The 23,022-nt window shown below is 35.0% G+C and overlaps 2 protein-coding genes across 3 annotated transcripts; both read left to right on the top strand.

Annotated features, from left to right (window-relative positions):
- The first annotated feature begins 2,610 nt into the window (after window positions 1–2,610).
- LOC127154494 (neuropeptides B/W receptor type 1) lies at window positions 2,611–6,401 on the top strand. The gene is made up of 2 exons (XM_051096058.1): window positions 2,611–2,618; window positions 4,914–6,401. Exon 2 carries the CDS (start codon window positions 4,926–4,928, stop codon window positions 5,919–5,921), a length of 996 nt encoding a protein of 331 aa, XP_050952015.1. The 5' UTR covers window positions 2,611–2,618; window positions 4,914–4,925; the 3' UTR covers window positions 5,922–6,401.
- A 3,522-nt stretch (window positions 6,402–9,923) lies between these two features.
- Window positions 9,924–21,595, top strand: LOC127154493 (delta-type opioid receptor). Of its 2 annotated transcripts, none has more exons than XM_051096057.1 (4): window positions 9,924–9,982; window positions 10,222–10,432; window positions 15,617–15,978; window positions 18,828–21,595. In XM_051096057.1, the coding sequence occupies exons 2-4, from the start codon at window positions 10,242–10,244 to the stop codon at window positions 19,376–19,378; spliced, it is 1,104 nt and encodes a 367-aa protein (XP_050952014.1). In that variant the 5' UTR covers window positions 9,924–9,982; window positions 10,222–10,241; the 3' UTR covers window positions 19,379–21,595. The 2 variants fall into 2 exon arrangements, with proteins under 2 accessions (XP_050952014.1, XP_050952013.1); XM_051096056.1 differs by having other exon boundaries at window positions 9,924–10,079.
- Window positions 21,596–23,022: the final 1,427 nt, after the last annotated feature.

Raw genomic sequence — 23,022 nt, 5'->3', positions numbered from 1 at the left:
TTTTTATATTTCAGCCAATACTTTTTGCACTGCAGGGAGTTCATTAAAGGATAATACACAGTTTGAAAACATTATTAAACACATAAATCAGTAAAGGGTGTTAATCAGAAATATTTATTGAGCAAGATCTGAGATTGGTTTGCAGTATCTGGACTATGGCCATGGGCCACACTGAGAGCATCCCAAAACCAAATCCTGAAAGTTATGGTCCTTTGCACTCTATAATAACACTTAAAATGTGAAAATTCTTCCATCATTAACCCATAATGCCCTAAACCACAAACACACACAGGCACCCAAGTGTAAAACTAACATGTCCATATAATAATGCGTGGACACTCTCAATACATCTATGAACCCTGCAGCCTGCTGGAAAACATCTGCACATAATAAATGTGCTAATTGCGACAGCACTGTTGTAAATCCATGAGGCCTGTTTATAGAGCAAGGGTACAGACTGCTGCTGTTAAGAAATAAGGAGAAAATAAGGGAGAGAACATTTTAATGCATTCACTTCCTGCCATTACTGAAAATTGGCTCAGCACCACTCATTTGTGCATTAGCAAAGAGGTGCTAACACACTGCTTTTTATTGGCTGGAAATGATTTCAAAACCCACAGGGTGGAAAGATGAGTTAACAAAAAAATGAAAATAAAGAAAAACGCCTTGAAAAGCCTTATTTGATAAATCATCCCTGAAATGAGAGAAGGAATCTTGAATAATCTTTTGCAAAAAGCTCAGGCCTTCAAAGGCTAGTGAAACAGAAAGCATCAAAAATCAAAAGCTGCTTGAGTCGCAGACTTCCAGTTATAGAGAGTTATATAAAATTATGCCAAAATGCGAAGATATTCCATTTTTAATGAAAACCTACAAAACACGGTGTACACAATGTAGCTAATGTGGCTAATAATAATGTTCTACATTTACGGATTGTAACCCAGTAAATACTTTCTAAAATTTATTTATGTATTTATCTATCTATGTATCTATCCCTTTGGCTCCGCTGGCAGTTTCTAAGTGACCAAACTGGTTCGAATCTACTGAATTAATCACATCTCCTTGCTTCTAATGCATATCAATAGTGCAGAGAGATGTCTCTTTGAATCTGAATCTAGTAAATATACATGTAACACCTGTACGGCTTATAAAAAATATAAATACACAGATCCTCACTTACAAAGATTGGTGTGGGAATCAGCATGTGATGAGGTTGTGCCTCAAATTCCAGCATGGAGCATATGGTGGAGCTGTCTGGCCCTGCATCAGTCAACCTACTTTTCTTTTGTGCTTTTCCTCTGTCCTTGAAAAGAATAGTGTGTCCTATTTTGCAATCTGAAAGGATTTGCTTTTACCACTCTGAACACAACTTTGTTTCATATAAATGCACATTCACAGAATACTACATGTGCAAAAGCAACATGCATTGGCATAAATTAAATCATTACAGGCACTTTGGTCATCCTGCAGAGCCATGTGTTTCTCACTGTAGAAGAGAACACAAAAAGAGAAGGAAGTTGAAGAAATGGCATTTTGGTTATTTACTTGTGGTTTTTTGTACTCTTTTTGTTGTGTTATAATTAAAAGAATTTCAAATAAATGGGTATGACTAAGTTTTTGAGTCTCGATCAAAGAATTAAACCAGAAGTCTCTTAGGACATGAATTTCTTTTTTCTTTTTGCAATAACAATGCTGGTCTAGACCAGTGCAATACTCAAAATGCAAAACCAAATGAGTACCTTTGGTTCGTTTTCATTACGTTTCAGTCAATCAAATCCCATGTGTGCAAACTGATCCATCACATTTAAAAACATTACAATGACTCCCATGTTATACTCTGCCTTGCATGCATTGATTAGCCAGCTGAATTCTTCAGCCTTTTGTTGAAGTGGTATGGACCCTGAAAAGCAATTTTCTTACTTTTTGTTACCAAAACCATTTTAAAATGCCATTTTTGTGGCATCAAGGGCACTAACAGCACTAAAAGGCCCTTTGCTTTGAAATAAGCTATGACGTATGCACTGAATTTCACTTTTAATTGAAAACTCTGATTGATTTTTGTGTTTTTGACAGCAGTTGTGCTTTAATACATCCTGCCTCAAGGACTTACATTTATATTAAATGCGAATCAGAGCAAAATAAACAAAAACAAAGTACAAAGTGTCAGGAACACTGTGTAATAGAACAAAACACACCTTACCTTCTCTCTATTTCTCATCATCTCTCCTCACTGAGGAGAACAGAAATGCTTGTAATGATTGTGCTCTATTTAGATTTAGTCATATTCTCTGTGGTGTCAGTCAGAAGAGCTTTGATCTGTGTTAAATATTCTTTCACTCAGCTTCACTCCCTCTGGACACTTCTATATGGTGTCTGATTTGAATTCGTCTTCTGTCCTATTGAATTTCACACAGTGTGGTTTGTGATCTCATGGCAGCTGATGCTGTTAAGGTACCTTTATGTTGAGATCAGGTTGAAGCTGTATCTGTTCTGTCTGCAATCCATTTTTAGTTTAGGACCACAAGTTCAATTTTGTCTTCATTTACTCATCATTTATCATGACTTTCTTTCCAATGTGTGTGTGTGTGTTCTGCAGAAGAAAAACAAGAAACAACAAGAGGGTGAGTAAATGATAGAATTGTAATTTTTGTATGTCTATATATTTATTTTAGCCTGGATTTGTGTTACAAATTGGTAATTAGTGTCAGAAGATAACAGAAACACATTCTCTTGCATAAGCAATTAACATTTTATTAGTTTTATACAACTGCTAAAACTGCTTGACACTGTAAATGCCCTGCAGTGTTGAATGCATCTTTGTTAAGCCTTGATTACTGTATCCAGATACGTGGTTTTGATTATTAGGTTCACATTCTGTAGCCACTTCTTAATTGCACATCAGAACACATTTGTGTTAATGTGAACACGATTTCCCAGTATACAGAATAACCTACACTAATTGTCCAAATTCTTATGAAAAATAGCTAGTTTCCTTAGAGAACTTAATAACTTAAGCTTTAAAATGGTGATCAATTACCCTTTTGCTTCTTCCCCTAACCAGCTCTGAAACTTCACCCACACTCATTTCTAAGTGAAATCAATCTTCATGAGTCATGACAATCTGTTTTCGCATTGGCAACCTTTCCTGCTCCATCGATCATCCCAGAATCTATTTCCTTCTTTTGGCCTCATCATAAAAGTTCAAAGTGCTCATTGTGTCTGGCAGGCATTTTACTCCTGTTTACTCCAATTTACATTTGAATTTTTATTTATTTATTATATTTAAGGTAAATACCAAGACTTTCTAAAGCTTAATTCCATTTTTCTTTTTTTATGGGTTACCTTGATCGATAATTTGTCATGGCTAAATCAGAACATACATGCATCCACTCATAGAGAACATTATGGCCTCTGATTTACGGTGTGAGAGCTACTTTAAATCACACATCTTAAGTGCTTTTACTTAATTTTATAGAATGAACTTGGAAATGACACTTATATGCGGTCTACTATACATCAAGCGTAAGAGATTATTGAAAGCCTCATATGCAGAGGTATATTTTAAAACATTTAAAGCACCCACAGACACTTTACCTTGACAACCATGAATACATTTTTTAAGTACTGACGTCAGAAGCGATGGTTAATATACTGCCACGGTTAATTTCTTTGTTTTAAACTTCTAAAATGAACTCTATAGACACTCCATGCTTCTTATCTTGCTTTAAACACTGTTGCGTCTACATTCAGAAAACCTAATGCAGAAATTTAGAGTAATGTGTTATCTCAAATTAAAGTAAAAATAGCAATGCAAAAAATTAATTACATTATAAAAAAATTAAGTTATGGATGTCCATATATATCATATCAGCAGGTGTCTGCATACATAATATCCTGATGATTAAAGCTCCAGCAGAGTAGCATGCTGATGTTAGCGAACAATATATTTAAATGAATTCCTGGAGTGTGTAGTTATCTGCATAAGAGGGTTGTAACAGAAAAAAGTTGACTTGTAAATCACTATGGCAACAACTATGTTAAAAATAGACTTAAAATAAGGTCTGAACATGCTGACATTTCAGTCCCTACAGGAAAAAGGTTGCAGGCATCCTGCGAAGTATCCATTTACATCACTTTACATCTCTGTAGCTAATGCACTCACATTTTTAATAAAAGTACAGCAGGTCAGTACTTCATTTTTAGTGTTCATCTATGCTGAACAAAACAGATTAAGTTCACTTTTACCACGTGTATGTATTGATTTATTTAACCTATTATTGAACATTATTTTATTTCACTCCTATTCATTTATATCTATCCTTTTATTCATTTTATTAGATTTATTTACTTTTTTTAGGTTCTAACTGGTGTTTAGTTGTTGTTGTTTTTTTACTCCAAATGTGTTGTAAGAATGTTCATTCATTTGTTTAATTAGACCCAGTGGATAAATTTCGCTTTATGAGACTTACTGTGTTTACTATTGGACAAAACACGATAAAAATGACTGGTGGATGCTCTGTCTTACATCAGACGTTCGTAAAATCGAGCGCGTAAAAGCGCCGCGCTCTGCCGTTTACCACAAAGTGTCCATTGAATACCAATAGAGCAGACCAGCAGAAGATCCTGTATGTCTGGATCTGTCAGGTAAGGTGATTTGCTCTCAACGTTTGATTTTCCAACTTAGTGAAATGAAAAGCACTATTAAGTTTTGTATGTGCATGCGTTTTTAAACGTTTTAATGCACAACTAACATTTTTTATTTATGTGTAAACTACAAAGGCAAGCTAGAATAAATATGTGCAAAACGTATATTATTTAGAATGTATTGATTTGTTTAGTAAGCAATCACTGAAACTATAACAAACTTTGCAACAATGCATGAAGATGTTTTTCTGTAAATGTGTTACTTTTTAAAGGTTCTGCTTTTAATGGAATTCAAAGACACAATGGATAATAAAACATTGCAATCATCATGCAACCTGACCAGTCCGGATCACAACCGAACCAACTGCACGTTTCCAACGTGGATGCTCTACCCTGATTTCTACATCTGGCTACCGGTTATTTACTCAATCATCTGCGCCGTTGGACTCACTGGCAACACCGCTGTCATCTACGTGATCTTGAAGGCGCCTAAAATGAAAACCGTCACCAACTTATTCATTTTAAATTTGGCCATTGCCGACGACCTGTTCACATTGGTGTTGCCCATCAACATAGCCGAGCACCTGTTAAACTACTGGCCGTTTGGTGAGATCTTATGCAAAGTGATTCTCTCCATAGACCACTACAACATCTTCTCCAGCATCTTCTTCTTGACAGTAATGAGTGTGGACCGCTATCTGGTCGTGGTGTCCACGTTGCGCTCCAAACGGATGCCCCACCGGACCTACAGGTTAGCCAAGACGGTCAGCCTGAGTGTTTGGGCTCTGGTCATTCTCATCGTGATGCCCTTCACCGTTTTCGCCGGTGTCTATGTGAGTCCAGACGACGCGGAGAGCCGGAAGAGCTGCGTTTTGAGTTTCCCAAGTCCTGAGAGTTTCTGGTTCAAAGCCAGTCGGATCTACACGCTGGTTCTCGGTTTTGTCATTCCAGTTTCGACCATTTGCATCCTCTATACCGTGATGCTTTACAAGCTGAGACGCACCCGACTCAACTCCAATGGAAAGGCTCTGGACAAAGCCAAGAAACGAGTCACAATGATGGTCTTCGTCGTGCTTGCCGTTTGCTTGTTCTGTTGGACGCCCTTCCACCTGAGTACGGTGGTCGCTCTTACCTCAGACTTACCCACCACCCCTTTGGTTATAGGTATTTCTTATTTTATCACGGGACTGAGTTATGCCAACTCGTGTCTTAATCCGTTCCTTTACGCGTTCTTAGACGATAGTTTCAGGAAGGCGTTTAAGAAAATGCTGGAGTGCTGAACCTTTTCTTGTACCCTCAGAAATCAACCAATAAGGTTCAAGTACCCATCAAATCATAAAAGTGTTGTTTTTAACTCAAAACGCACTTGAAAGTCATTTTATAACGATCAGCTTGAGTCATGGAGTAGCTCATTTTCTGCGATTTTTGTCAGAATTGTTTAGTTTCAACATGATTTTCCTCACTATGGTCATGATTTTATTACTGTAGGGTGACTTTGATTTTAGCACAATTAAACTTCAATTTATGTTTTTTATTTTTACAAATGCTACCAATTTTATTAACACTTATTAACATTTTAAATCCTGTTTAAAGTGTAAATAATTATTTATGAACTGTACATGAAAACTAATATGTGTAAAAATCTGATTATATTTATCTCTTACGCTACGTGGTTTGGGAGTGCTTTGCGTAATAAGCTCAAAAGCTTGAAACTGAAATTCTGTCGCCTCCTGTGGCATAAAATGCTGCTGCTTGTTTTGTGTTCGATGTTGGTAATTAATAAATGTGCATGAGAAGTGCACTGTTCACGTTTACTTTTTCCCCAACTAGCCTATGTTTTTTGCGTGAATGAAGTTAAAATGAAGATGCTTCATAATTAATTTTAAAAAATGATAAGGTATTCATGCCCTTCCCTTTAAATTAACAAGTTAACCACTGACGGAATAAGTAATTGTAAACTGCTGTTCCGTAATACTTAATACCACCAGAAGATGGCATGATGATATCGCATTGTAATTTAAACCTTTTGTTGATGTTAACATAATGATGTAAGCTGCTGGAGCAATTTTAAAAGCTCTAAGACATGTATAAATACTATATACAAATATATATTAAATTTCTCGCTGATTTATTATAATATAGCCACTAGCATTCAAAAGGTTTTGAACAGTAAGAATTTTAATGTTTTTTAAAGTCTCTTCTGCTCACCAAGCCTATTTGATTTGATCCAAAGTATAGCAAAATTTTGAAATATTTTTACTATTTAAAATAACTGTTTTCTATATGAATATATTTTAAAATGTAATTTATTCCTGAGATCAAATCTAACTTTTCAGCATCATTAGGCCAGTGTCACATGATCCTTCAGAAATTGTTCTAATATGCTGATTTGCTGTCCAAGAAACATTTATTATTAATAATATTATTATTATTATTATTATTATTATTATTATTATTATTATTATTATTATATCTTTTTTCTTTTTTTTTTTTTTTTTTTTTTTTTTGGTTGGGAAGAAATTACTGAAATTATGAAAAATGTTTTTGAGCAGCAGATCAGCATATACGAATGATTTCAGAAGAATCAGATTACTGGAGTAATGATGCCAAAAAATCAGCTTTGAAATCACAGGAATAAATTACATTTTAAAATACGTTCAAATAGAAAACAGTTATTTTAAAAAGTAAAATTATTTTAAAAATGTACTGTTTTTGCTATACTTTGGATCAAATAAATGCAGGCTTGGTGAGCAGAAGAGACTTCTTTAAAAAAAATCTTGTAATGTATATTAATGATTCATATTAATGCATTTTATGGGAAGAACAAGGCTATTATGTCAGTATACATTAACAAAAAATATAAGTATAAATCTAAAAACAGTTAGATTAGAATGGTCATATCATTAAAATTAAAATATTACAAATAAAACATGTATTGGTGCTACCATGATTAACAGTTACCTAGCTAGAATCTCACTGATCTCATCAGGTTAACTTTAGACCAGCAGCATTAAAAAAGTTGATTAAGAACAAATTTCAGAGATCTTAAAGACACTTAGGTGAAATAGCCGTTCTGACAGACAGGGTGCCTTAATGAGCATGATATGCTGATTAAGTTTAATCATTACTTCTCATTTGAGTTATTGAGCGTGATACAATTTCCCTCTGTTCTCCTCTTAAATCTATAATGATTGCTACATTCCGTGCGGAACTCTTAAGGACGTGGTTTTATTGAACATTCAGGTCACTGACATTGTGAATTTCATTATCTCAGACATTCTAAGTGTTTCTATTAGCCATTACTCCTCATTGAATTGCACTGGAGGGCATTTAATTGTGCTGTGATGGTGATTTTCATACACAGGGGTAACTGTGTGTTTGTCTAATTGTGTATACAGAAAGAAATTGATCTGGCATGTCTTTGCACCCAAATACCATTTTAAACACACATGCTTTGAGGCATATATACGTTATATACTGGCATGGTGTGGAAGAGCATTTCAAATGAACAATCCGCTCCGTCCACTTGTTTTTATACCTTTTGTTTCTCTCCCACCTGTCACCGCATTGTTTCTTGCCTGTCACCGCTATCATCTCCGGTTCCTCTCCAGCTCATTGGCTCATTTTCTCCCTGGCACCGCTCTGGGTTTTCCAGCCTCTGCTTTTCAGAGCTGCTGTTTTGTGAGTGCAGGTCGAAAATTGATTGCCTCACATTTCAGTGAGTGTTCTCCTCCGGGGTACAAAATATCCCCTCATTTATCTCCACCAGGAGCTGCAGTAGTGTTAGCCGTGTGAGCTGCCTTATAAACACTCTGTAGCCCACAGCACAACATCACTATAAATATTCTCCAGCTTCACTTCTCTCGCTCTCTCGCTCTCTCTCTCTGTCACACTACATCACCAACAGCCATGAGTAAAGGCTTTCACTGTAAATAAGATGGCACTGGCAAAGGCATTGTAAATTTTCCTCTCAAGGTTAAATGTGAGTGTTTTATCTAGCTCTGTGTGTTATATACTGTGCAGCATGTAGGGTAAGGAAAGCATTTTAGCTATCATATCAGGCATTGTGATTCGAATGCATCCATTCTCATGCTCATTGCTTCCAAATACTGTAACTAGTCTCAACGGAAGACACATGGTTAGCCTGATGGCCTTTAACTGCATTATGGTCCACATAATTTTCATTATAATATCTCTGTCTTAGTCAGTGCTGCATCCAAATATCTCTGTTTCCACAATATTATCCACCCATTGCTTTACAGCATTCGGAGGTCAGCATGGTGAATTCCACAGCAAAAAACAAAAACAAAACACATTTGCAGCTTTGCAGCTTCAAATCTTAAGCAATGTCCTTCAGCAAAGGGCAGTTTCTCTCTGTGTAAAGCAATAAACACTGTTTGTAAATGTTCCTTCAGCCAGGATTTTTAGCCTTTAGCTTTCATTGTTATGCAGAAGACATACAGCTCTATATTTCTTCTAGACAAGATGAAATTTGACAATTCTCCAAGATGTTCGATTGCATCAAGGACATTAGAGACTGCATGTCCAGTCGTTCTCTTTTGCTAAATTTATATGGGAATTTTCTACCTATATTCAATCCACGGAAAAGTTAGGTCATCCTTTCATAACTTTAAAACTCAATTTTAGTAATGCACTTTTGGCTGGATGCCTCAGTGTCTCCATAGATAGGCTAAAGCTTATTTAAAACACTGCAAAAATAAGTGTCTGATATTGACATTGCTCTATTGAATTTAAAAGAACTTTCTGCTTTGCTCCTACATGCTCTGAATAGTCTAATCAATCAATATACTGTTACCACCATGTATTGAGGAGCAACTAAACATCTTGTCAAATCTTGTCTGTTTTTTCCAAAAATTATTTATAGTGCTAGGCAACGATTATTCGTGATTGATCACATAAAAAAAAGTTTTTGTGTCCATAATATATGCATGTGTACTGTGTATATTTGTTATGTATATATAGATACACACACATGCATGTATGTATTAAAAAATATATTATGTTTATATATTATATGTATATATAACATAAATATATGAATATCGTTAAAGTAATCATAAATCAATTTTTTACCCAAGGACCAAGATTTCATTTGTACCTGGCTAGGTTACCTCAGTTTTTGTTCCTCCAGAGATTTATAACAAGGAATGAAAGTGTAGCAACCAACCCTGGAGCTAAACTTGTACACACACACTCGCGGGCGCGCGCACTTTCACGCGCACGCGCAATGTTTGATTACTGTAACGACCTAATGTGTGCGAAGTGAACGTCGGACTCCACGGTGAGGAGATTCGTCTCGCTGAATATGAAATCTTAAGCGGTAAGGGTCTCTTTTTCTCGGTTTAAGATGGATAAATCTCTCTTCAGTTTCACCGGAGAGCGTCACATACTTCAAGCTTGATCTGCACTTTAATGATGTAAGTACTTAACAATGCTATTCCCTCAGAGAGGATATAAAGATATTGAAGGATGTCGGCGTCGTCTGAGCCCTGTTCACTTCTTCTGCTTGTTGTGAGAAATATATAAGTTTTTGTTAGTTTCTTATCCTTTCTTCAACAGTTGTGGGTGCTTTCTTCACGATGGAGTTGCTCGAGTTGTCCGACGTCCAACAGATGTTCAACGACTCGCGTTTTCAGGGGAATTTAAGTGAGCTAGATGATGTAGACGAGCCTCTACCTAAGAGCGCAAAGATCACCGTCGTTGTGGTCTACTTGATAGTGTGCGCGGTGGGGCTCGTGGGGAACTGCCTGGTCATGTATGTAATTATCAGGTGAGAACAAGTGTTCGGGGTCAGCATTATAAGTGTGTGTGCTCGACTCAAAGCAGAGCTCGATATATTGATGTATGGAGGATGACAACCAGTTTAATGCATGTGAGGTGTAGGGTAACAAATTAACCCTGTGACCTGACATATGAAATAATAGTCAGAAAAATAGAAAAAATTCAAAAAAATTTTAAAATGGAACATATGTGTCATATTTGATGCATCAGGCTTGTATGGCCCATACAGTATGATGTAGCAAAAATAAGGAGCTCACCCTCAAGGAGGAAAAAAACTGCTTAATTTTATTCAGGCACCCAAACAATTTAAGCAATTTGGTGCTGATGTTGTTATATGTTTATATATGACCCTGGACCACAAAAGGGTCATAAGGGTCAATTTTTTACAAATTAATACCTGAAAGCTGAATAAATAAGCTTTCCATTGATGTATGGTTTGTTAGAATAGGACAATATTTGCCTGAGATACAACTATTTGAAAATCTGGAACCTGAGGGTCCAAAAAAATGTCCCAATGACGTTCTTAGCAATGCATATTACTAACCAAAAATTAAGTTTTTATATATTTATGGTAGGAAATCTACAAAATATCTTAATAGAACGTGATCTTAACTTAATATACTAATGTTTTTGGGGTTTTTTTTTTTTTTTTTTCTGACCCACACAATGTGTTGTTGGCTATTGCTACAAATATACCTGTGCAACTTACGACTGGTTTTGTGGTCCAGGGTCACATATGGCTTAATAGTACAATGAAATTCTACTACAATGAAATTGTAATGTAAAGATTTTTATAACAGTATAGCAGCTATCTACATAAATACATAAATAAATATCTCTTAATAAGAAGTCTTATTTAAAAGCTTAAATCTATTTTTTTTTTGTAAGAGGCAAACAATGCAATGCAATACAGTGATAATTAAAACATGACTGAGAGGCTTGTAGTATTTTTGTAAACATGTTCTTTTTATAAAGTGATAAATGGATAATCAAGTAGACCCAAGTTGCTTTAATCCAGCAAAGTCATCTTGAGAATAAAAATGTTTAGGTTTACGTAAAAAAAATCATTAAATGTTTCACAGTGAAAAAGACATGTACCATGAAGTGAAAATTATTAGAATAATAATAATAATACCTTTTACTTATAGAAATTTATGATTGACTTCAGATAGCATTATTATACAGTATGTTCATCTTGCTGCAACATTGCTTCATCATCATCTTTTTATTAATTTGTGTCGTTATTTGAAATCCTTCTTATGATTTACATTTTCGGCTAGTGCAGAACATTTCCCTAATGTTAATGTATACTAATGTATACTAATGTATGTTACCATTTGTGATCCTGGACAACAAAACCAATTATACGGGTAATTTTTTTTAAAATTGAGATTTATACATCATCTGAAAGGTGAATAAATAAGCTTTTCATTGATGTATTGTTTGTTAGGACAATATTATATGCCAATATTTGGCCGAGATACAACTATTTGAAAATCTGAGGGTGCTAAAAATATATATATATATTGAGAAAATTGCCTTTAAAGTCTTCCAAATTAAGTTTTTAGCAATGCATATTACTAATCAAAAATTAAGTTATGATATATTTACAGTAGGAGAACCAATTATATATTTATTGAAGAACCTATTCCTAATGTCCTGGGAATGTTCTTTGGTTTTATTGTATGGTGTAGTTCTCAACTAGATTTGTTTTAGCACCAGAACACAGAACAAAACTGGTTATCATAAAAGGTAAACAAAAATGTGCTTAAAATAAATATTTGTGTTCTGCAGTGTGTCCATGTTGGCATTTGCTTAATTTGGTTTTCTTTTATCAGATTAATCATGCCTAAATACGGAACAGTTTAACTGGATACAACAAAAGATATGAGAAGTGTTTTTCCCTAGACATTTTTTTTTGTGATATTATAACTATGTATAATTACATGGCTATGTTATCACCAGAACATACCTGCAACCCATTTTTTGGGTTAGAGCACCCTCCATGTTCTTGCCCAGTAGCTGAAACTATATTAACACAGTGAAATATTTTCCTGAAGCGACACCATTTGCTCTTTTCTGACGCTTGCTAATCCATTGTAGCACTTGTTCTGCCAGCGACGTGTCACAAGCCTGCTTGTTCATTACATTGCTAAATAAACATTTGGTTCTTGTCCAAACCACCATGGCGTGAAACAGCTGTAGACGAGGGCCAAGACACAGCTTTTCAATCAGCACGACAAGAGTTCATATTAGCAGAATACACAAAGAGTGTTACAACCATTTAATATTGTTTCAGGCATTTCTAAGGTTTAATTAAGGGAAAGAGAAATTCATGTAGGTTTGATTGCAGAGACAAAACGCAAAATATCCTCTGATTTACCACCTTGTACTCTTCGCCGGTCGTGTGCTTTAACATGACAAGCGCGGCCATGTAGCAATTTTGTCTCGCCCTCTCATGCTTGTATTTTGTTGAAGGTATAATTATGAAGGAATTCCATGCTGATCTAAAGTACAAGGAAAACTGCTTTGTAATTAGGAGTCAGAAAATAGATTTGCTCCATCACCTCATGTTTTTTAAGGAAAACAGCCTTAAAGGTAGTTGCACATTTTTGTGGTTTTTGTACACAGGGAAAGGCAATGAGTCTTTTGTCTTTATGCTCAGTGTTATAATTTGTATGTTCATGCATTCACTTATATGGTCATTACTCAGACGTGCTGATATATAGTCCTATGGGCCTATTTTAAAACCTGTTGCTAGGCTGGTTACCAAGCACTGCCTGCAGTTTCTTTACCTTTGGAGATCATAGCATGTCTCTGAGCTTCACTGAATTTGGAATGAAAAGTGTCAGTTTACCTCTTGAGGATTTTTAACAAGGTTTTCACTGTCGTAGTCTGTCTTTTATTTCCAGAAAGAAACAGTCAATGACTGGATTTGATCATAGTTAAAGATAAGCATGGCTGCTTTATAATTCAGATTTAATGTTTATCATTATAAAACACAAAAGTGTAGTTTAACCAAAAATGAACATATGCTGAAAATTGTCATCTAAGATGTAGATGAGTTTGTCTCTTCATCAGAACAGATTTGAAGAATCTGTCGCCTGTTGTCCTTATACATCAAAATCCACCTACATATTTGCGTAGAATTGTTTTGGACTGTTTTCGCTAGTGTGCTTCATCTGTGCATAGTTTCTCTAGAGAAAGCAGTATTAGAGGAGTTGTACAGTAATTTAATTAGAAGCAATGATTTGAAGTTAAAAACGTCTTAATTATGGATTTGTTTCTTACGCACATGGAGCTTTTCACTTCACAAAATATTAAAGGATTAGTTCACTTCCAGAATAGAATTTTTTTTCTTCAGTCGCAAAGAGATTAAGGTTTTTGGGAAAAAAATCCAGGATTTTTCTCCATATAGTGGACTTCAATGGTGGCCAACGGGTTGAAAGTCCGAACTGCAGTTTCAGTGCAGTCCGTCTTAACTTTTTTTTGAAAGGGCTGTTTGATTTTCTTTGCAAGTTCGCTTTGCCCAAACTTGGTTGGTACTTCCGCCTACAGTTGTGGTCAAATGTTTACATCCCCCTTACAGAATAATTAAAAATGTTAATTATTTTACCAAAATAAGAGGGATCATACAAAATGCATGCTATTGTTTATTTAGTACTGACCTGAATAAGATATTTCACATAAAAGGGGTCTACACGGTCCAAAGGAGAAAATAATAGTTGAATTTCTAAAAATGACCCGGTTTAAAAGTTTACATCCCATTGATTCTTAATACTGTGTTGTTATCTGAATGATCCACAGCTGTGTTTTTTTTTTTTTTTTTTTTTTGTTTAGTGATATTTGTTCATGAGTCCCTTGTCTGTTCTGAAAAGTTAAACTGCCTGCTGTTCTTCAGAAAAATCTGTCAGGTCCCACAAATTTTGGTTTTCCAGCATCTTTGTGTATTTGAATCCTTTCAAACAATGATTGTATGATTTTGAGATCCATCTTTTCACACTGAGGACAACTGAGGGACTCATATGCAACTATTACAGAAGGTTGAAACACTCACTGATGCTCCAGAAGGAAAGGAAAGATGCATTAAGAGCTAGGGGTGAAAACTTTTGAACAGAATGGAGATGTGTACATTTTTCTTATTTTGCCTAAATATCATATTTTTTTAATTTAGTACTGCCCTTCAGAGGCTACAGAAGATCCTTACATGTTTCCCAGAAGACAAAATAAGTTACATTTACCCTGATTGTCGAATTCAAAAAGTTTTCACCCCCAGCTCTTAATGCATTGTTCTCTGTGCAAAAAGATTGATCTCAAAATCATACAGTCATTTTTGCAAAGCGTTCAAATACACACAACTGCTGAAAGGAAGGAATTTGTGGGACCTGAAGGATTTTTCTGAAGAATAACAGGCAGTTCAGGACAAACAAGGGTCTCATGAACAACTATCACTAAACAAAAAAACACAGCTGTGGACCATTCAGGTAACAACACAGTATTAAGATTCAGTGGGGTGTAAACTTTTGAGCAGGGTCATTTTTATAAATTCAATTATTATTTTCTCTTGTGGACTATATGTAAACATATTTTATGTGACATATCTTATTCAGGTCAGTATTAAATAAACAATAGCATGCATTTTGTATGATCTCTTTATTTTGGTAAAATAATTAACATTTAATAATTTAATAATTCTAAAAGTGGGATGTAAATCAACTGTTTGGACTGTGATTCTGATGGCACCCATTCACTGCAAAGGATCCATTGATGAGCAAGCGTAATGCTAAATTTCCTCAAATCTGTTCCAATGAAAAACCTCAACTACATCCCCAATGACTTAATTTTTCGATTAACTGTTCCTTTAAACCTAATCATAATACTGAAGATCCATCTGTAGTTATTGTCATTTGCTTTGGAATGATGCTCTTGCTTCTCCTTGCCTTTGTCAATAGGTCATGTCATCTAAGAGGACATTACAAACAAAGGCAGTTGATCAATATAGGACAATACTATGTTGTGCATACATGCATCTCCTTTATACAAAGCTAAAGCTATTTCCTGGTAAATATAATGTGAAATTGTAAACAAGTCATTTATCTCCACAGAGTGATTTTAAATTCATAATGTCTTGAATGAAAAGTTATTTGAACAATGATATTTGTACCTGCTGCAGGTACACAAAGATGAAAACGGCCACCAACATTTACATCTTTAACCTGGCCTTGGCTGATGCACTAGTGCTGGCCACTCTTCCTTTCCAAGGCACGGATGTCATCCTTGGATTCTGGCCCTTCGGTCTGGCCCTGTGCAAAGCTGTGGTGGCCATTGACTATTACAACATGTTCACAAGTGTTTTCACCCTGACCATAATGAGTGTGGATCGCTACATAGCCGTCTGCCACCCCGTGCGCTCCCTGACAGTTCGCACCCCGCTCCGGGCCAAGCTGATCAACGTGGCCGTGTGGGTGCTGGCGTCAGCCGTAGGACTGCCTGTTATGATCATGGGTCAGGTGGAGGAGGAGAAAGATGGTTATGGTAGTCTCTTTTCTCATTATCCCGTGTCAACCTGTCACTCCAAAGCATGCTTGTTCATTTTGTCACAGAAATGTGAATCCATCTTTGTCATTTTTATGTTGTTGTGCCATCTTCTACCTAGAATGATTAAGTTGCCTTGAGAAAGCCAACTTACTGATCTGCTATATAAGCTTCTTCTTCTGAGCCAGAACTTAGCCAGTATCTACTCCTAGAGCTTTAAAGCTACAACCACTAAACTCAGGTCAGACCTTCAGACTGGTCTGAAGTTAGTTGCTATATCTCTTCTAACTTATCCGGCTTATGGTTTTTGAAAACCAGACTATCAAATCCACCTAAAATCCCATAGACTTTCATTGAGGGAGTGAAAACTTTTATACAAAGAGACCTGTGGTGCTATAAGCTGTTTATTGCTAGAGGCAAAGCTTAACAACTCCCTGATTAAAAAACAGCTAAAACCAGCCTAAGCTGAATGGCTGCTTTGGCTGGTCTCCCACGCTGGTTTTAAAATGGTTTAAATGTGGTTTTGGCCACTTTTTAGCTGGTCAGGCTGGAGGTCAAGGTCAACCCAGCTATTTTCAGCTTAAACCAGCTAAGACTAGACAACCAGCCTAGGTTGGTTTTCGCTGGTTTTTATCTGTTTTTTTGGTTTTCATTGGTTTAAACATGTTAATCATGCTAGAAACATGTTAGCAACTTGCTAATCATGTTAGCAACATGCTAGTAACTTACTAATCATGCTAACAACATGCTAGTAACATGCTAATTATGCTAGAAACATGATAGTAACTTGTTATTCATGTTAGAAACATGATAGCAACATGCTAATCATGCTAACAACATGCTAATCATGCTAACAACGTGCTAGCAACAAGCTAGTTACATGTTAATTATGCTAGCAACAGGCTGGTAACTTGCTATTCATGTTAGCAACACGTTAGTAACTTGTTAATCATGTTAACAACATGCTAGTAATATGCTAATAATGCGAACAACCAGCTAGTAACATGCTAATTATGTTAAAAACATGCTAGTAACATGGTAAACATGGCTGTGTCCGAAAGCTTCCAAGGTAGGAAGGCATCAAGGCACATCTAAATACAAATTCGGTTTCACTTCCCGCCTTATTCTGATCAATTTTTGAAGCCTTTGCTGCCTTTGATATCCCACAATTCTGTGCATTCTATTCCATGACGGTTGAGTTAAAAAAATAAAGAGGGCGTCTAAAAGTTGTGTTTGGTGGTCAGTTTGTGTGTAAGTGTATATTTCTGACTAATTTTTTGCACTTTTGATGATATTTCTAGCGAGAAATCAGTATTATAGTAATTAAATATTCGTTTAGTTATCATCAGTACTCATTCTATTTTATTGTAGATCATTAAACTGTTACACGGCATCAGAAGCCTGTCTGCAATCAGTTTCATGAGCCTTCATGCAAAAAACACTGCCTGCAAAGTCATTGACTTATAAGGAAGCGTGGTAGCAAGTCAGCTGTCTAGGCTTTCGGACACAGCCCATGTTAGAAACATGCTAGCAATATGCTAATCAGGCTATAAACATGCTAGTGATTTGTTAATCATGCTAGAATTATGCTATTAACTTGCTAATCATGCTAAGAACATGTAAATCATGCTAACAACGTTGTAATCAGCCTATAAAAATGCAAACAACAAGCCAATCATGCTATAAACATGCGAACAACATGTTAAAGCATGTAAGCAATGTGCTAAATCATGATAGCAACATCAACTTTCATACTTTTACAATTGCTTCAAACTTTCATGTTAGGCTTTTTCAAGCCAACTCAAAGTTTGTTCTCAAACTTTGCTCATCTGGTTATATTTGTTGTGGTTTTACTGCACATTAAAGGAGCACTAAGCAAGTTTTTGTTGCACTGACCAGCCTGCAGTGGGGCTTCCAATTTTTGTTTGATATTTGTTGGACAAATTTTACATAGAAAAGTAAAACAAAAGTTGAAGAAGGAAACTTATTAAATTATATTAAATTAAATTATAACAGCAGACTCTTTTAAAGGGATAGTTCACCCAAACATGGAAATCCTATTAATTACTCATGTCGTTCCAAACCCGTAAGACCTTCGTTCATCTTCGGAACATATGTAAAATGTTAATCTGCAAAACGTTAATTACTTTACCGAAATAAGAAGGATCATACAAAATGCATGTTATTTTTTTTATTTGGACTGACCTGAATAAGATATTTCACATAAAAGATGTTTACATATAGTTCACAAGAGAAAATAATAGTTGAATTTCTAAAATTAAATGCTCATTGATGCTTTAGAAGGAAACATGATGCATTAAGAGCCATGGGGTGAAAACTTTTGGAAAGAATGAAGATGTGTACATTTTTTGTATTTTTCCTAAATATATATTTTTTTTTCATTTAGTACTGCCCTTCAGAAGCTACAGAAGATTCTTACATGTTTCCCAAAAGATAAAATAAGTTAAATTTACCCTGATCTTCAAATTCAGAAAGTTTTTACCCCCTGTCTCTTAAAGCATTGTGTTTTCTTCTGATGCAACAGTTGCATATGAGTCATAACATAGAGAAATCATAGAGTCATTGTTGGAAAGGGTTCAAGTACACAAAAATGCTCAAAAATCAAAGAATTTGTGTGCAAAGAAAACAAAAATTCCGTTCCTTGTCAATCTTTGACACACATAACTTTGTGCACTTTTAAACTGTAGGATAAAGAGGCATCCATTTCATCCCTACTCTCTCTTGTGGAAGATTTTGTATCCCATCAGTCCACTTATGATACATTGTAAGTCATGGCACTACTTTATATCAGCTTTATCAACTCATTCCCTGACTTTCTTTCTGTGCAGGTGCCGAATGCATACTGAACCTGCCTAAACCAAGAGAACATTGGTGGCCTGTGTTTGTGTTTTGTGTGTTCCTCTTCTCTTTCCTGATTCCTGTGGTGATCATAAGTGTCTGCTACGGCTTGATGGTACGACGCCTGCGCAGTGTCCGCCTCCTGTCCGGTTCAAGAGAGAAAGACCGGAATCTGAGGAGAATCACCTATATGGTACTGTCTGTGGTCGCTGCTTTTGTGTTGTGCTGGATGCCGGTGCAGGTCTTGGCTTTGGTCCAGGCCTTGGGCCATGTGGATCTTGGGACCAGCCAGTCCTCGATGGCAGCCATGCATTTCTGTATTGCTCTGGGCTATGCTAACAGTTGCTTAAACCCTGTCCTCTATGCCTTCTTGGATGAAAACTTCAAGCGGTGTTTCCGTGAGTTCTGTGTCCTGGCCAACTCCAGTTTGCTCCTAGAAGAACAGCGCAAGAGGTCACTGAGGCAGGAGAGAGAATGTGCTAAAAAGGAAGAAAAAGAGGTGGTTATTGATCAAGGTGTCATTGCGGCGTGTACAAATTAGAGGTGTTCTAAGTGACTATTCTTGGATGCCCACCTCTGAACTCGTCAGGAAACTTACAATTGAGTAAAGCCATGTAAATATTGCAGCTTTTGTCTGGTTTAAAGTTTTTTCTTTATTTATCTTTAGCTGGCAGATGATTTGTGATGATTCAGAATTAAAAGTATGGATATACAAGACTATTGTTTCACATGGGACAAAGGGCTTTTTTTGTTTTTGAATATTATATTATATTATATTATGCTATATTAATGATTCTAAATTTTAATTCAAAATAAATATGAAAAAAATATTAATTCAAGTGTATTTTGTAAATGGTTTTATTATGAAACTGTTACACTGGAATTGCAAATGAAAATATTTATTATTTTTTTAACTGCTGTACAAAAATGTTTGTGTGTAAATATACTATATATATTTGTAAACAAAAAATATATACTAGTGTTTAAAGTTTGGGGCAGTAATACATACATACCAGTCAAAAGGTTTTGAACAGTAATATTTTTAATGTTTTTAGAGAAGTCTCTTCTGCTTACTAAGCCCGCTGTTGCTGGATCCAAAGTATAGCAAAAGCTATTTTCTATTTGAATATGTTTTAAAATGTAATTTATTCCTGTGATGTTAAAGCTGAATTTAGCATCATTACTCCAGTCACATGATCCTTCAGAAATTATTCTAATATCCAGATTTGGTGCTCAAAAAACATTTCTATTATTATTATGTTGAAAACAGCTGAGTATAATTTTTTCAGGTTTCTTTGATGAATAGAAAGTTCAGAAGAACAGCGTTTATCTGAACATTATAAATGTCTTTATTAACATTTTTGATCAATTTAAAGCATCCCTGCTAAATACAAGTATTAATTTCTGATGTTAATAAATGTTGATCTTTGGATCTTTCTATTAATCAAAGTATCCTGAAAGAAAATGCACTCCACTGTTTTAAGTATAGATAATAATAACAATAAGAACAACATTTCTTTAAGAGCAAATAAGCATACTATTTTTGATTTTTGAAGGATCATGTGACACTAAAGACTGGAGTAATGAATGTAATAAATTACATTTTAAAATATATTCAAATAGACAACAGTTTTTTTAAATAGTAAAAATATTTCACATTTTTTGCTGTACTTTGGATCAAATGAATGCAGGCTTGGTGAGCAGAAGAGACTTCTTTAAAAAACAACAGAACATTTTACTGTTCAAATACTTTTGACTGGTAGCGTATATATATAATAAGAACACTTTTATTCAGCAAGGACGCAATACATTGATCAAAATTGACCATAATTCTATTTATCAGAGTATGAATCACAGCACAGCTGTTTTTGGCATTGATAATAAGACATTTTTTCAAAAAGAAATACAGCTTTGCCATCACAGGAATAAATTGCATTTTGAAAATATATTGAAATTGAAAAGAATGTTTTCATTTGTAATAATATTTCACTTTTTTTATTTATTCATTTATTTTTTTACAGAAGTTTTACTCAAATAAATGCAGCCTTGGGGAGCGTTAGAGACTTTTTACTGACTCCAAACTTTTTAACGGTAGTTTATATTACAGCTACATAAAAGAATGCAATATAACAATATTGATATTGAATGACTGTGATATCACAGTACTGATAATGAAGTACTTCTGTGCCTGTATCTTAAGTATTCATTTTCAACTGAATTGTTTGACAGTGATTCAGAATGACAGGTTTGTGTTAATGAAGACAAGACTCTCTCCCAAAAACCACATCTGTTTGACATCTGTGAAATATTGTACAGACAGGTGGGAAGGGGAGGGGATTTGAAGAAACTGTTGATTTCTGGGTTTCATCAGTTTGTTCTGTGATGGGATTGAGAGCATGTTTCCTTGATCTTGGCCAGCTTACAAAGAACACGCTGGAGTAATGGATCTTCGAAACATCTGTTTTTGTCTGTGTGGTGTGAAGTGCTTGCCAGATGGTGTTCTAATGCTCGATATATGCTCCTTATGCCATGCTTCATCTCATACCACTTTGGATTTTAAGATATATTTTAATTAAACTCTTGACTGAAGGGATGCATATAATATAAGGAATGCAGAAATTAACTTCTTGTTCTTCTATACAAGTTGGTTAGGTGAGAAACGAAGAAACTGAATAATGCATGTTACATTTTACAATGTATATTGAAGAATGTCTTATTATTTGTGTGCAATGGGTTTGATTCCCTTGGACTGCATGAACAGAATAAAAATGTGTACAATGAATGCAGTGTCTGTTTGGATAAAAGTCTCTTTACATGCATAAATGTAAATGTGTCATAAAATAATAAAGTGGTCTATTTATTCTAAGTATTCTGAAAAATATGATTGAATAAAAAACGTGCTTACATTCTTGTTATTAATAAAGAATTAGAAATTGTAGTCTACAAATAATGGCTGCAGTTTATTTTACAGCGTGTTGTAACTAGGGTTAGGTTTAGGGGTAGGTTCAGCGTTAGTACCTAGTTTTTACCATGTTGAAATAAATATAAGTACATAGTATGCACACGAGGAACAGGGCTGTAAAATAAAGTGCTATGCAAATAATGTGGGTCATTTTTTTTCTAATCCTTCATTAACCATGTGGTTATTGATCGCTTTTGTTCATGGCTTACTCGTTCTCAGCTTGTCAAGATTTGAAAATCATGTTACTATACACCCATGCTGAGAAGAATGGTCTTAGATTTTAAAAATTATGTTTCTAAAACTTTGTTGTTCAACCAGCATTAAAAAATAATGTCCGTCATTGGGAAACGAATGATTTGGGGGCATTTTAAACATTAAAGGCTGTAAATAATTGAAGGCTACCTGTTCTTTCCAAGAGGTTGTTTGTCAAAAATTTAATATAATATTTATGAACTGTAATGAACCACATATTTGTAGTCATCTGGCCCCTTGGTTTTCAGTTATTTCAATAAACCTTTGTTTGTGTATATAGAACTAGTAAACATATTTTCTGACAACATAGCTATACAGTATCTTTTAACTGGTCACATTTGTTTTAATATTATGACTGCACCCTTCACTGAGAATTTGGCTGAGATTTGTTACGTTTTGTTATTTATTGATAATGATCAGGCTTTAACAATATACATATCCTTTTTTTAAGTTTCTAGTAATATTTTGTTAAAAGAAACTTCCTTACTGCCCCTCTGTGGTTGGTTAAGGACTTGTTTTTGTTAAGTTAAATTTGCCTAGTTTTGAAACATTTTACGTCCTCTCAGAATATTATTGACTAAAATCACCCTACTATGATTCATGAATATCTAAGTTTTATTATGGGCCATTTCTGCTGTACTACTGGTTGATTTTGTAAAAGCTTTTGTTTTGGATATATAGGGAATGTTTTTCCAACTACTACAACTTCAAAATTGCTTTGTTTTTCAACAACTTCAAATTAAAAAAAGGTTTGATATGTCTACATTTTAACCATCTTGTGAAATTGGTGGTCAGATAGCTAGCTAAGGACACCAGCCCATCTCATTTTTAAGACCAGGCAGTACCAAAGATGCACTTTTTGTTGCATTTCTCTTAGTTTGCAGTGAAGTGACCACTAATGTGCTTAAAAAAAAAAAACCTGTCAATCACGTCCTTGCTGAACTGATGTCAGAGTTCTGCTTCATCTCATT

This window comes from Labeo rohita, chromosome 23 (genome assembly GCF_022985175.1).
Source record: "Labeo rohita strain BAU-BD-2019 chromosome 23, IGBB_LRoh.1.0, whole genome shotgun sequence".
Classification (NCBI taxonomy): domain Eukaryota; kingdom Metazoa; phylum Chordata; class Actinopteri; order Cypriniformes; family Cyprinidae; genus Labeo; species Labeo rohita.
Note: the sequence above shows the minus strand (reverse complement) of the source record. Positions and strands in the feature narration are given on the sequence as shown.